This window comes from Diabrotica undecimpunctata, chromosome 7 (genome assembly GCF_040954645.1).
Source record: "Diabrotica undecimpunctata isolate CICGRU chromosome 7, icDiaUnde3, whole genome shotgun sequence".
In the NCBI taxonomy this organism is placed as follows: Eukaryota; Metazoa; Arthropoda; class Insecta; order Coleoptera; family Chrysomelidae; genus Diabrotica; species Diabrotica undecimpunctata.
Window position 1 is genome coordinate 37,542,692 of NC_092809.1, and position 14,572 is coordinate 37,557,263.

At 31.7% G+C, this 14,572-nt stretch overlaps 1 protein-coding gene across 1 annotated transcript; it reads left to right on the top strand.

Annotated features, from left to right (window-relative positions):
* Window positions 1-1,400: 1,400 nt before the first annotated feature.
* On the top strand, window positions 1,401-13,284 carry LOC140445197 (uncharacterized). The gene is made up of 2 exons (XM_072537085.1): window positions 1,401-1,877; window positions 12,410-13,284. Exons 1-2 carry the CDS (start codon window positions 1,448-1,450, stop codon window positions 13,231-13,233), a joined length of 1,254 nt encoding a protein of 417 aa, XP_072393186.1. The 5' UTR covers window positions 1,401-1,447; the 3' UTR covers window positions 13,234-13,284.
* Window positions 13,285-14,572: the final 1,288 nt, after the last annotated feature.

The following is a 14,572-nucleotide window of genomic DNA, read 5'->3' on the forward strand; positions in this document are numbered from 1 at the left end:
TTTGATTCGCTTTACAAGCCTCCTTTCTTTACCGACCATAGCTGGGGCCCCAACAGTTGACACAGACACCATTTTATCGTAACTAATGTTTGATTTTGTCATGAACACATCAAAAGTCTGAAATAAATCTTCTTCACGAGTCTGGACTTTAAACGGCAAGACTGTAAGCAATTCTTCCCTAAATATTTTATTTCCAATATCATAAAATTTCACAAAAATGGAGATTTGTTCGTTATCAACAATATCATATATGATTCATCAAGTGTTATGGCATAGCAAGGCGTCTTTTGCAGAAGTAAACCCTTTTTATTGTCTGCAGCCAATATTTCGGTTCTTTTTGTATTGCTTTTTGAAGACAATAGAATACATTGAATTGCAGCTACGACATCCTTTTTATCTCCAAAAAGTTCTGCGGCCACTCCTAGCATACATTCTTTAACTATCTCAGTATGAAAATGGCTTCTAGTGTTTATTGAGCGTCCCACATACTCATACTTCTAAGTATTAGTATGTCCTTTTAGTCCTTTTTTTACTATCAACTTTACGCTTTTTACGATCCATATCGATAAAAAATAAAATTCACATGGATCGAATTTATAATTACAAGTTAACCAAGCAAACCACAAAAAAGACAAAGATCGAAGGAGACGAAGGAGATTATTTTTGCCAAGAGGTAAAATTTTGAATGTTAAACTAATAAACTGATAAAAATATACTTCGTTTAGATCTGTATTAAGACCTAGAAATTATCAGAGACATGAGGACTAGCCTCATTTGCGTCAATCGGCATTCCTTCTATCGTGACTTTACTCTTATACATCGTCAACTATTTTCTTAATCTTACATTCTTTTTAATTCTTATCTTCTACAATTGTTCCATGCTGCAAACATTCGAGAAGTTCGAAATTGAAAGGAAAAGGAGAGGGCACGTACCACAGAAAAAGAAGAAAACGATATACCATAATGACTGGTATGTCATGACGACTGTCGCAGTTGATGAGAGCGCGTTGATTGACCAAGGCACTGTATAATTTTTTCCATTATTATATTAAATAACAGTGGGCTTTTTGAATCATCTTGGCTTATAGATTGTCTTACTTTTCCGTTTATCTTTGCCTGCTTCGATTATGAGAGTAGATGTTTTCTATGGTATGTATAATATTGATTGATATATATCTTTTATATAATAGATGAAATCACATTTTTGTTATAAATTAATACGTGTACATTCCTTGTTATCATACCATGATTATTATTATTACACAAAATTCCTAAACATTCATTACTCGATTTTAATATCAAATTTATTGATTGAAGTGTTAGATATGTAATGATTATAATAGATAACTAATGCAAAATATACTAATAATTATAAATACACCTCCAATATCTCATTATTTAGTCATAGAAACTTATTTGATATCATATCAGTGTATTGTTTTAAAAAATGGAAGGCGAACGAATAAAAGACTTAAATAATTTATTGAAACCAGTTTTTGGAGAGAACGTCGAAATAGTGGATAAAACAATAGCAAATCTGACTCTTCCAGGAGAAAATTACCTCAGCGACATGTTTAAATTGCAAGTAACAACTAGGAATAGGGACACCAATTCTACAAACACCGAAAATTTTGTCGCGAAATGCTGTATAGTCGACGTCGACGAAAATATGCCAAAAGAAGCTGCTAGTCACGTGTTTAAACCGGAAATTGCCTTCTATAAGGAAATTATACCGACAATGCAGAAGTTTTTGAAGGAACATGGTCTAAAGGAAGTCGAGATTTTCGCGAAATTGATTGCTTCTAGATACAATCTTGACGGTAAAGAACAACCCGATGAGAACGCTGTTCTAATTTTGGAAAACCTTCAAGCGGCAGGTAAAGATTATGATCTTAATAATTTGTAGATTCGATTTTAGTTTCCAAAGAAGTTAATTTTGACTAAAATGTCTATTCATCATGACTTTTGAATGGTGAGTTCGATTTATCTCACATTTTGACTACCAACTAATCAACTGATTAATTCAAACTAGAAAAAATCAGGTCTGGTTTTAAAAAATTAGTTTGTTTTTTTCATAGAAAAAAACGGGTGTGGCAGTCCAGTGGGACTGCCGGTAGAAGTTATACTTCTATACAGGCGTTCATCGTAACAAATTTATATAGGAGTCAATCTGCACACTCATTACATATGTAATGCTATAGGTAAGGGAGAGCAGAAAGCAAAAAAGAATTAGGTATACAGGTATATTGTGCATCGTTTGCTGTATATAAACATTTGACTTGTAATAGGAGTGTAGTAAGTAAATGAAGGATTGAATCAATATTTTAATGAAAATATATATTTTTATTTTCATATAAGTAAGTATAAAAGGATTTGAATGCAAAAAAATTTTTTTACACATACTCTGCAGTAAAATTTATTGTTAATTTTGCGATTAATATAAAAATACAATACAATACACTGCAACATAATTCAATATAATAATACAATACAAATTAAAATGCAATATTCATAAGTATTTAAAAATGACAATATACGTAACATACGTACGCATATGTTTACATGATAAAAATATTAATAAAAAAAATATTGTTTGGTGATACAACTGTCAATTTATCTGACATTGACAAATACAATATTTAATTGTTATTTGTTGTGTATATAAGTACACATTTGAACTTTCTTGAGATATTTAAAAGTTTTAATTTATAATTTAACATGCCTAACGAGGCTTGTTACTCCCGTGCAAATTTCCACAGTCGAACGCGCGTATAGAAGTATAAATTCAAAAACCAACAACTCGGATTATGTTGTAAATTTTCATTTTATTTTAAAATTTAGCATTTTTGCGTATATTACATATATTTAATAAAATTAACGTGGGGTGTTTAAATATTTCAAAAATAAAAAAGGAAATTCATATTGGGATTCGAACTCACATCCACCAGCGTATGAACCAAACACGTAAAATATTTGCCAATAAGATTTGACACAAACGGATTTCAAAATTGACAGTTCTAGGACATACATTGATTTATTGAGATTATTATTTTGAAATACAAAAGACTAAAATAATTATGAACATTTAATAAATAATACAAAATATATCACATAAATAATAATAATAAATATTATATTATATATATAATATTACCTATATAGAATATATATAATATTAAATATATATACAAAAGGAACATTTTTATTCTCGAGAGAGGAAGAGAGAGAAAATATATCTTCTGTCTCTCTCTCTTACTTATTATCTTACATATGTAATGATTTCAGCGATTCACTCCCGTACAAATTTCCAACGTGGAGCTCGCGTATAGAAGTATAACTTCAAAAATTTCACCACATGTACGGTTTTTGAAAACCCTAATAAGAATTTTATAAATTTGACAAATAGACAATTAAAATGCCGTATTTATTGTTCCCCACACGATTATTTAATTTTTAAATAAAAAATATTAAATTAGACTAATTAAAAGTTTAGCAAAGTCAACCATAGATGTAAAAAAATGTAACTTACTTTTTTGGCAAAAATTAAATTCTTTTGAACAAACATTAAATTTTTCAAGATTAACAAACATATACGGCTGGCATATTAGGAAGTAAAATAAGTTTTTGCAAATCCATTGAGTATATTCTTACGTTTGGATTATCGACACTGAGACTATCCTGATGGTATTTTGCTGTTGCTTTCAAAGCCTTAGTTTTGTGGAAAGATCATTAGAGAAAAGAAAAGTCTGTTCTGCAACCTTCCTAGATGTGGCACAGGCGTTTGATAAAGTCTGGCATAAGGGTTTGATACATAAACTTAAATCATTCATGCCTAAACAATATTCAAATATATTACAATCATATCTAGCGAACAGACATTTTAGAGTTAAACAAGAAGATGCATACACTGATCTCAAGGATATTGAAGCAGGTGTTCCACAAGGGAGTGTATTGGGTCCAGTCCTATATCTAATATACACGTGTGATATACCTGAACTAGAAGACGACACCATAGCTACCACCGTCGAAGAAGCTACAGAAAAACTACAAAATTCAATAAACAAAATCCATGAATGGACCAAAAAATGGAAAATTAAACTGAATGAGAATAAATCAGTCCATATAAATTTTACCAATAAGAGAATTAATAATATTCCTATTAGAATAAATGATGTCCAAGTGCCTATTGCAACATGGAAAGCTCACGTGAAGAAGAAAAGAGAAGAACTAGGCATCCGCTACAAGAAAATGTATTGGTTAATGGGAAGATATTCCTCTCTATCCATAAATAATAAACTCCTAATCTATAAACAAATACTGAGACCAGTATGGACCTATGGCTGCCAACTCTGGGGCTGTGCCAAGCCTAGTAACATCAAAATAATCCAGACATTCCAGAATAAAGTACTGAGGAACATCGTAGATGCGCCTTGGTACGTTAGGAACAACGACCTTCACTGGGACCTCAAGATGGAACACGTCAATCAGATAATCAAGAAATTTGCAGGGAGCCATGAACAACGACTCCATCATCATGTAAACGTCGAGGCTATCCAGCTCCTCGACAATACGAACCTAGACAGAAGGCTCAGAAGAACAAAGCCTTTTGAACTGGTATAATAAGTGAGTGAAAAGCAGAGTAAAGTGTTGTGCGAGTATGCATGCTAAATTTAATGCTAGTTATTAGAAATAATAGGAAAGACACTAGTGAGTAGACACCTAATTTTAAGATTTCATTAGTAATTTAAGTTAGAAACAAATTGATAATTGGTCTTACTGACCAGATTTTAATGTAAATACACTTCTGTGTCGTTAGTAAAAAAAAAAAAATTGAAATACAAAAGACTAATATAATTATGAACATTTAATAAATAATAAAAAACATATCACATAAATAATAATATTAATAAATATTTTATTATATATAATATTATATGTATATATATCTTTATATAATATATATATATATATATATATATATATATATATAATATTAAATTATATATACAAAAGGAACATTTTTATATTCGAGAGAGGAAGAGAGAGAAAATATATCTTCTGTCTCTCTCTTACTTATTATCTTACATATGTAATGATTTCACAGATTCACTCCCATACAAATTTCCAACGGAGAGCGCGCGTATAGAAGTATAACTTCAAAATTTAATTTTTACAAGAAAAGTTATATTTTTTTACATCTATTAGAGTCAGATTTGTTTTATTAGATTTTTTAGTTTTATTATTTGTCAGGAAAAATAAAAATTTGTAAAATTCTTATAAGAGTTTTCAAAAACTTTATACAGGGTGAAATTTTTTCTATGAACACAACAAACTAATTTTTTAAAACCGGACCTGATATTATTCTAGTTTGAATAAATGAGTTAATTAGGTAGCAGTAATGTAATTTTTGGCGAAAATATGAGACACATCAATAGACTAGAGCAGTGTTTCTTAAACTGTGTTCCGCGGAGTCCCAGGGTTCCGTGGAGATGATTCAAGGGTTCCGCGAAAGTTATGCTTTTTTAATAACATCCAACGAAGTATACTAATTGGTTACTTAAAATTGCATATTTATGCGACATTTTTTCCCGACTTAAAATTGCCTATTTATGCGACAATTAAATTTATTTATTGCCCACGAAAAAATTCTTGCTTTCAAGAAAAAAACTGACTTTTGGACAATATGTATGCGCTCCAACGAGTTCGATTGTTTCCCAACAATAAAAGGCTTTTTAGAAGAAGAAGAGTTTGAAATGTTAGAGGCATTTATTGGAGAAATTATTTAACATCTGAGAGGACTGAGTGAAGCTTTTGATAAATATTTCCAAAAGAACAGCAGGTTAAATATCAAACTTGAGTGTGGATAAAAAACCAATTTATTTTTAATACATGACATTCCACCATGTCAACGAGAGAATACGAAACTTTTATTAAAATGACATCTAATTCATCATTTCAAATTAAATTTAAATTAATATTATTAACGGAATTCTGATGCAGTATAAAATAGGAATATCCTTAATTATCGCAAAAGGTAATGCTGGTGCTTTTACCATTTGTAATCACATATATGTGCGAAACGGGCTTCTCGGCTTATTTGTCGACAAAAACTAAATACCGGAACAGACTTGATGCCGAATCTGACATGAGAATTCAACTTACATCAATAGTTAAGCCTAAGGGGCCTTTCAGACGAGGATACTGTATCCAAAATACGCGTATCCTAGACGCAGATATTACATAGACTCAAATGGAGCTTTTCACACGGGACGCGCGACGGATACAGTATGCGAGATACCGAATTCAGTATCTCGGACCTTCCTGTCGCCGGCGACTGAATGCGTATTCCAGATACAGAAGAAACATGACGTAAATTAACGCTTTTAGACACGAGTACTTTTGCACCACATTCCATAGACGCGCGATTTTCTGTCAAATAATATTGTGAATGAGCAACGAAAGAAAGAAGGTGTTTTTTGAATATAGTTAATTAATGGAGCGTGCTGTATTTGATAATGACAAATTTATTTGTTTGGTACAATCAAATCCCTGTCTATGGGATACAGCATCGCCAGATTACTGCAATAGAAATAAAAAGCAGCAGTGTTGGGTCGAAATTTCTAAGCAAATGTGCGACAATTTTGAGGCCATGACCGCAGCACAGCAAAATAAATACGGTAAGAAATAAACAAAGTTTTTATTATAAATACATAGGTATTTTGTGTCATATGTATACAGTTTAGTTTTAAAAGTTTGCTAATTGGAATTTTGATTATTTAACGAATATAAAACTACATTATTGTGAAAGAAATATGGTCATTTTTTTATTTAGGGCGAGGTAAACAATTTACAAATTAGAGATAAGTACACAGAATTATTTTAAATTTAAGTCATAGACTTTAACTTTAACTTAAAGTCATAGGAAGCCGTTCTTCTGATGAAATTCTTTTACTGTGTCTTTTTTATTCAATTAAATTCTCAAAATGTTATGTAGTTCTTCAAACGACTCGACAGACATTCGAAAATAATTAAAAAACTTCGATGGATCTTGCAATAAATCTTGATACAGTAAATTATACGTTCCCTTGGTTTCTCTTAATTCTACAATAGGATGAACCCACAAATTACGTCGTCTTTTCAGTTTCTTTTTCTTTTTATTTAATATGTACCACAGCATAATACACTCTTCTACATCCATAATTTAAAACTATAACCGCACTGCACTGCTACTGTTTTCATACTGACGAGCATGCCTGTGATTACGACACAGCAGCCATCGCAAATTCTGTATCTTGCATACAAAATCTCGCATACAGTATCCTCGTCTGAAAGCCCTCTAATATTAAATATATTTATGGTAATAAAAAGCAATATCCCTCATCCCATTAAAATTAAAATTTAAAAGTCCTGTAAATGTAAATGTAAGTTATCTTAAAAAATTTTATCTTAATTAATTTTTGACGAAAATAATATTTTTTTAATATTGTCATATTTGTTGCATATAATTAATCTACAGATGATGTTGATCAACTGCTTAATATTCCCAATACTGACCTACGGATGTGAATCCTGGAGCCTGAGACAATCGTAAAGAAGAAATATTACGAATTCCTTGGATTGGACCACCCGTAGAACAAATAAGTCGATTTTAAGAGAGGTAAAAGTTAGCCAACGACTTTCCAGTAAAGTACATCTTCAACAATCAAAGTACTTTGGACATGTTTGATAGCAAACACAAAAAATATGGAAAGACTCATTATACAAGGAAAAGTGGAAGGCCCAAATAGTGAGGAAGATCCCCAACAAGATGGATCGGTCAAATTGCAGGAATATGCAACAGACACTATGCATGAGTTAAAAGAAATGACCAGAGACAGAGATCTTTGGAGACGGACAATACACGACATCACGTCAACCACTACACTCCCTCCGGGGGGTCAGGGTTGGATTAAAACCCATTCACTGCCAAACTTTATTTTTTAAATTTTATAGCTTCTACAGGTCAATATTATGTTCTGAACTTATATAAGATATTTAAAAAATTCTAAATCTTTTTACAATAGCCCTGTGTCTAAAAACTTTTTTGTTCCAATTTTGGAACATGGCCATAAGTAGGTAATAAAAAATCAACAACGGCAATTTATCGATAAAAAAATGATAACATTTTGAGAGGATCTATTAATTTGTTTCATGAAAAATATTGAAACAATTAATAGGATGTATATTAATTTTACAAATACCGCATCGAAAAGTTGTGTTTGTTTTACAAATTTTGCATCTGTTTTGTTTTAAGGAAATTGGGTAATACAGAACCGACATATTTTGTCAACGGATCCTCTAACTGATTTTTTCATTGCGTTTTTTTTCAATGAGCATTTCCCAATTGGATTATGTCTAATGGTGCCCGTGCAACTATATTCCAATTCACTCATGGTCTTTATCAGTGGAAGTCCAGTAAAAAAGTTGTCAATAAAAAAGTAAAATTTTTGATCTGGAAAATTATGCTTCGCCCTCTCGGCAAAAGTTGTAACTAAAGTTCCACCTAGCTCCAACTTACTCTCTCCTAGTAAGGTTACTTTCCCTTGGTAAGGTTCGGTACCCACAAGAACCATTTGATACATTCTGAGACCAAAATTTAAACCCATATCGAATAGGTTTCCCTTGAATACGCTGTTTACAGCTATTGTGGCTGTAGTACAGCACCATGGATTCATCAACAGATACTAATATGGTTTCACCAACCGGCACATATTTTATAAATGAACTGTGTAAATATTCTATGAGTGGTCTTATTTTAGCAAACTTATCATTTTTTTGTAGCTTAGTGTTATCTGAAAAATGTAAATTTTGCAAAATTTCTCTAAACCTATTTCTCGACATTGCGTTAACAATTGCTTCGTTTCTGAGATCCAAATCCAAACTCCAGTTTATATCTTTTCAAGGCCTTTGAGAATAACCAGAAATCAGTAGGATTGCAAAGAATACTTTGAGTTCTTCAATCGTAACCTCAAATGATATATTTGCATTTTTGTGTCGGGCATACTTTATAGTCTTGTCTTTTATGTATTCAAAGAAATTGTCACGCCAAAAAAGTGTAAAAAAATTGATTTCACTTTCACAGTGAACATTATTTCGATTTGAAAGTGAGATATTTTCTTAATGATTATCTAGGGACAAGTCACCTCTTTTCCAGGCGTTTTGTCTATTGGATTTATTCGCTCTTTTATTAGATTGACCCACATTTATTGGAAGTTCATCATCGCTCGTCGAGAACATATCTTCAGCGTCTTGTCTCACATTGTGAAATAAGAGATGCCTCAGCTGGGGCGTTCAGTATCTTTGATGAAAACTTATCAGAAAACTCATTGAAATTTACATCATCTAATGATTCAAAATCTCCATCAGAATCTTCCGCTGGAGGATAAATGTATATGTTTGCAGAATCAAACTGCTTCTTCAGAGCTGACAGAGTATCAGCTGAACAACTCGTTTTTTTTCCATAAAATGTTTTCATATCCATATTACAAACTAAAAAGAAAAACCTCAATTAGCAACATATACAGCCAAGCTCCATTTACCCCGATCGCAATATTTCACAGCAGAAAATAGCTATAATCGAACTAAAAGTTATACAACTGCATTTTCCTTGAAATTTTGATATGAATCACAAAACAGAAGCCACTTATACGAAACCAGTGAGTAAATTCAGTACGCACGTGTTGTTTTGACACTACCGAACACAAATAATTTTTCAGATTTAAAACCAACAGTGACATCTTGTAACCAGCAGCGAAACTAACAATTGTTCCAAATTTGGAACATGGCAGCGAATGGGTTAAAGAGAGAGATTGACATACCAGGGGTTTCACAATAAAAGTGACTACTAAAAAGGATTCCAAAAGAAACCCTAGACTAAAAAACTAAGGATTTTATCGTGGCATTCGTTGACACATGTATCTAACAACTGTTTTTGATAAAATTAATGATAATATTGATAATAATATGTAATAAAGAAAATATGCAAGAGATTAAACGTCATTTCTTACTTATAAACAATGTATAAATAATGTACGATCACTATTTAATTTTAAATACTAAAGGTAAAGACCAGTAAATTATATGGAAAAGTGACACAATTTTACTAAAAAAGCAAAGAAAATTCTTTAAAATGAGGATTAGCAAGTTATTTTTTCTAGTTTGACTCTAGAACTTTTGATATCTTATTAAATATTAACAAACTAAGGATTAGTCTAGATTACAATGTATTTTTTACGGCCAATCTAATAAAATTTTACCTAATTGTTGCTGTAAATATAAGGTGTTCCATTTAAAAAAAAACATCGTACAATCAAACAAAAATACTCGTTCGATAATAAAAAAACTCGTTCGTTTATTAAAAAAAATGTGACGATGCTCCATCAAAAATCAGAAGAACTTCTCCTGCAGGTTTCTATTTAGCAAAATGATGCAGCCACTTCATAAAGGTCGATGTAGTCATTGAGCCCTTTTCTGTCATTTCTACGCTGTTCCAGGTGGTAAATAATCTTCCCATTCTGGCTTGCGTCACTTTCCTTTGAAAATGATCATTGGAGGAATAACCTGCCCAATTGCATTTCCACATTACACGATAGATACATTTTCTCCATGTTCAGGAGCAACAAAGTGTAGCCGTTTTTCACCTTTCTTTGCTAAAACTTGAGGAAGCTTGTGAAGGGACAGACGACAACCCTTTTCATCCATATTATAGATAAGTTGTGGTTTGCCAAATGCCTCTAGTTCTGTCATGATATTTTTTAATTTCTGGAAATGATCATCGACAATAAACTTATTCAATTTTGCAGCTCTTCCTGGATTCATATGTTGTGCCTTCCTTCTGGCAACCTCTGGGTTCCTCAGTAGGAATAACTTGAGCCATTTGCGCCCAGCCAAACCTTTTTCTTCATTAAACGGATTCTGCAAATTATTTTTTTCGCAGAACTCAAATACAATGCCTCGGAGAACTTAAGCTGTAAGTGGATACCCGACTTCAGCAAGCCGAAAAATTCTTTGAGTAAGTTCTCTTTCTTGAGCTTCCTCTAAGAAAGGTTACCGTCCTAACTTCTTAATTGCTACACCGCTACTTACGTGGTGGCGTAACGTACGCCTGACTATACCATAAGTATAAGTTTTAGATGCAGTTCTGACTGACATCCCTTCATTAACAGCTCCCATCGCTTTTTTTAAATCATCCTCACTCCAGGTACCACGTTTTTCTTTGAATCCATCTTAAAATAAAAAAATTCAATAAGTAATTACACTCATACTTCTAAATCGTAGGCTTATATTTTTATAGTTTTTGAAATATTATTTAGACGTACAAGTAAAATGCCGGATAAACAGAACAAAATTATATAACTTCCATCATATATTAAAAAAAATGTATTTTAATATTGCTTAGTCAATGTAATGTTTTTTATTAGTCTAATTATATTTTTGAATGTATTTTCTTATTTGTTTTTTACTTACATAATTATTATTCTCTGTATTTAAAACTGTAAGTGATCCCTTGAAGCACAATAAATATTATTTTTTTCACAATAAATATTTTTTCACACAATAAATATTTGGCTTTTGCCGAAGTGTTACCAAGTAGCTCATCCAATTAGTAATTTGAATTGCACACTTGATCTTAATTTCCAAACTGTATTCAATAGTACAGAAAAACAGGAGTATGCCGAATAAGTCCCACTCGGGCCTTGTTTGGAGCACTACGGGTGGGCCTTATTAGGAGCCACCGGCTGAGAAAAATAAAACTACCATATTAAAACACACAATTTCCTGTTCATAAATACAAATTTACAGTAAAAAATTATTTATAACAAGATGGATGTAAAATGATGTAACATACCTTGCAAATAAGAACACAGCTCTGCTTCCTTGGTTGCGGCAACACAAATGAACATAAAAAGCCTAACGCAACAATGGCTGCCGAAGTAGTTATTGTCTCGTCCACTAGATACCACTACCTAATTGATCGCAAAAGAATTTGGTACTTTTTCTAATTGTTTATGTGAAAACATGAGGGTGGGCCTTGTTAGGAACTGGGCCATATTTATTACCTCATATAAAAATACAAAACCCTAGATTGAAAAAAACGGGATTATTGGGAAGATTCTAAAAATCTAAAAATATACAGGGTGTTACATTAAAAAATAGATAAGTTTGTTCGACCCTCTTGATAGGGGTGGTTCTAGTTGAAAATAGTTTTAAAGTATAGTCCTATCTATGCTGCAACTTTTACCTAAATTATTTTTTTTTTCGTATCTTCTACAACAAATCAATAAATTTACTTCTTCGCACTAATGCAGCAAACGTTATGTTATATTGCACAATATTACTAGCATTTTAATAAGTAATTTTATTTTTTCAGGATATTCCAACGAAGACAGACACAAAGGATTTGGCTTAGATGGTGCCAAATTGGTCTTGGCTGACCTGGCTGTCTTCCACGCTGTTCCTTTAGCAATTAAACTAAAAGACCCAGATTTGTTTCAAAATGTTTTTGTGGATAATTGTTCAGGCCCACCGAAGTTTGCGGACAAACCTAAAGACAAAGGCCCTGGTGGTCCACCATCCATTCCAAGAAGTACACTAAAGGAAATTCTAAAGGCAGACAGTTTTTGTAGAAAACATGTAAATAGGTTCGACGGTCTAATCGACGCCCAAGAAGAAAATTTTAAAAACGGAAATTTATTTATTAAGCCTGATGCTAACAAATCGGTATTTTCTGGATTTGTACATAAGGATATGTGGTTAAATAATACTATGCAGATGAAGAACGAGGAAGGAAAATTAATAAAAAATAAATTTGTGGACTTTCAGATGTACGGTATACAAGATATTACCACAGACCTATTTTTCTTTCTTCTTACTAGTGTAGATATAGTGACATTAGAAGAACATTTTGATTATCTTCTAATGATATACCATGAACATTTTATTAAATCTTTAGAGTCTTTCAAATGTGACGTAGCTCCATTCAAATATATCAATTTTATAGATAGTCTGAAGAAAAGCGCTATTGAAGAATTTTTCCATATACTTGTAATGAACATAATTGTAATATACGCCAAAAAAGGAGAAAAAACTAAAATGGAAACAATCAAAAACATGACGGTGGATACGGTGCACCCTATAGCTAAAAAGAAATTTGTATTTCTATTTAAAATGTGTATTCAAAAAGAATGGATTTAATACTCGATGGTTATTTTATTTTTTAATCCAATAAATATTTATATACTGAAATACCTTTGTTTTTGTTTTTGTTGTCACAAAACCTCTAAAAATCACACTAACAAGCAGAATTTTGCCGAGAATATTAATTTTGGGACCCCAAAAAAGATGCAAAAAAGTTTACCACTTTAACCCTGGGTTTGCCCCTAAAACCTCACCTCACCTTATTAAGAATCTATACGCCGTAGAAAAACATGTTTTAAAATAAAAATGTAGCTGATATAATTTTAAACAAAAATGTTTATAAGCATTTTTTGTGTTGTTGAATGTTAGTTACCCGCGCACAAACAATGTTCAATAAAATTTGTATCTGCTTGACGGTAAAAATTCGATATCTTTTGATTCAAGTGTCCTAACGCCAAAAATTCAAGATGCGTTTTAAAGGTAAATATGCAGCTTTCGTATGCAATTTTTGTATTTTGCCGTAAATAAACTTGTAGATTGATCCGTCAAATAACTGTCAAAGTGTGGTAACACATTTTAAAGTTTCTCCACATTTTAAAGTTTAATTCGAGATTCCAACCCTGCGTTTAGTTGATAAAGTGCCGATTAAAATCTGCTCTTACTAAAACTAACTTTTCAGTGGTTTATAATCAAGAAACGTAAAATATTGTTAGCTAAATAGAGTATTTAAACAACAAAGTTTCTTCACACAAAAAATAAACTGTGAGTACATTACCAATTTAATACAAATTCAATATTATTAAATATTATACATAACCCATAATTCAATACAACACATCAATTAATCCAGTCTCTGGTTTTTTGGCAACTTCCACAAGTCGAACTAATTAGCCGATACAAGACCGGCTCTAGAAAAATTTTATCAAATGAAGAAAACAAAAATTAAAAATGGATAATTCTGAAAATATTAGTATACCTACTACATCATCAACATCGACATACTCCAATGCAGTAAGCAACTTCAATTTTCCTTCAAAAGAACAAGCCATTATTCTGTCAGCTATCCAAGGTATTAAAATACATGAATACATAGTAGCCATAGGGTCTCTACTCACACCAAAAAATGTTATCTTTGCATCACGAATAGCTAACAACAGAGTTTGTATTTACTTGAACAATACTAGCATAGTAGATACCTTACTAAACAACCATAAAACAGTACTCATCCAAGGCAATGAGATAGAAATTCGAAGACTTATTACGCCAGCAAGGAGACTAGTAATATCAAACATCTGCCCCAGCATTCCGAACAGTATTTTAGAAGAAGAACTGAAACAACTAGAAATAACTGCAGTATTAAAATTAACGTTTTTAAAAGTTGGCATGCCCGAGTCTG

Excerpts from the sequence above, each read along its gene's own strand:
- LOC140445197 (XM_072537085.1), top strand. The coding sequence starts at position 1,448 with ATGGAAGGCGAACGAATAAAAGACTTAAATAATTTATTGAAACCAGTT. Across the intron at positions 1,878-12,409 it reads GGAAAACCTTCAAGCGGCAG|GATATTCCAACGAAGACAGA; the intron begins GTAAAGATTATG and ends TTATTTTTTCAG.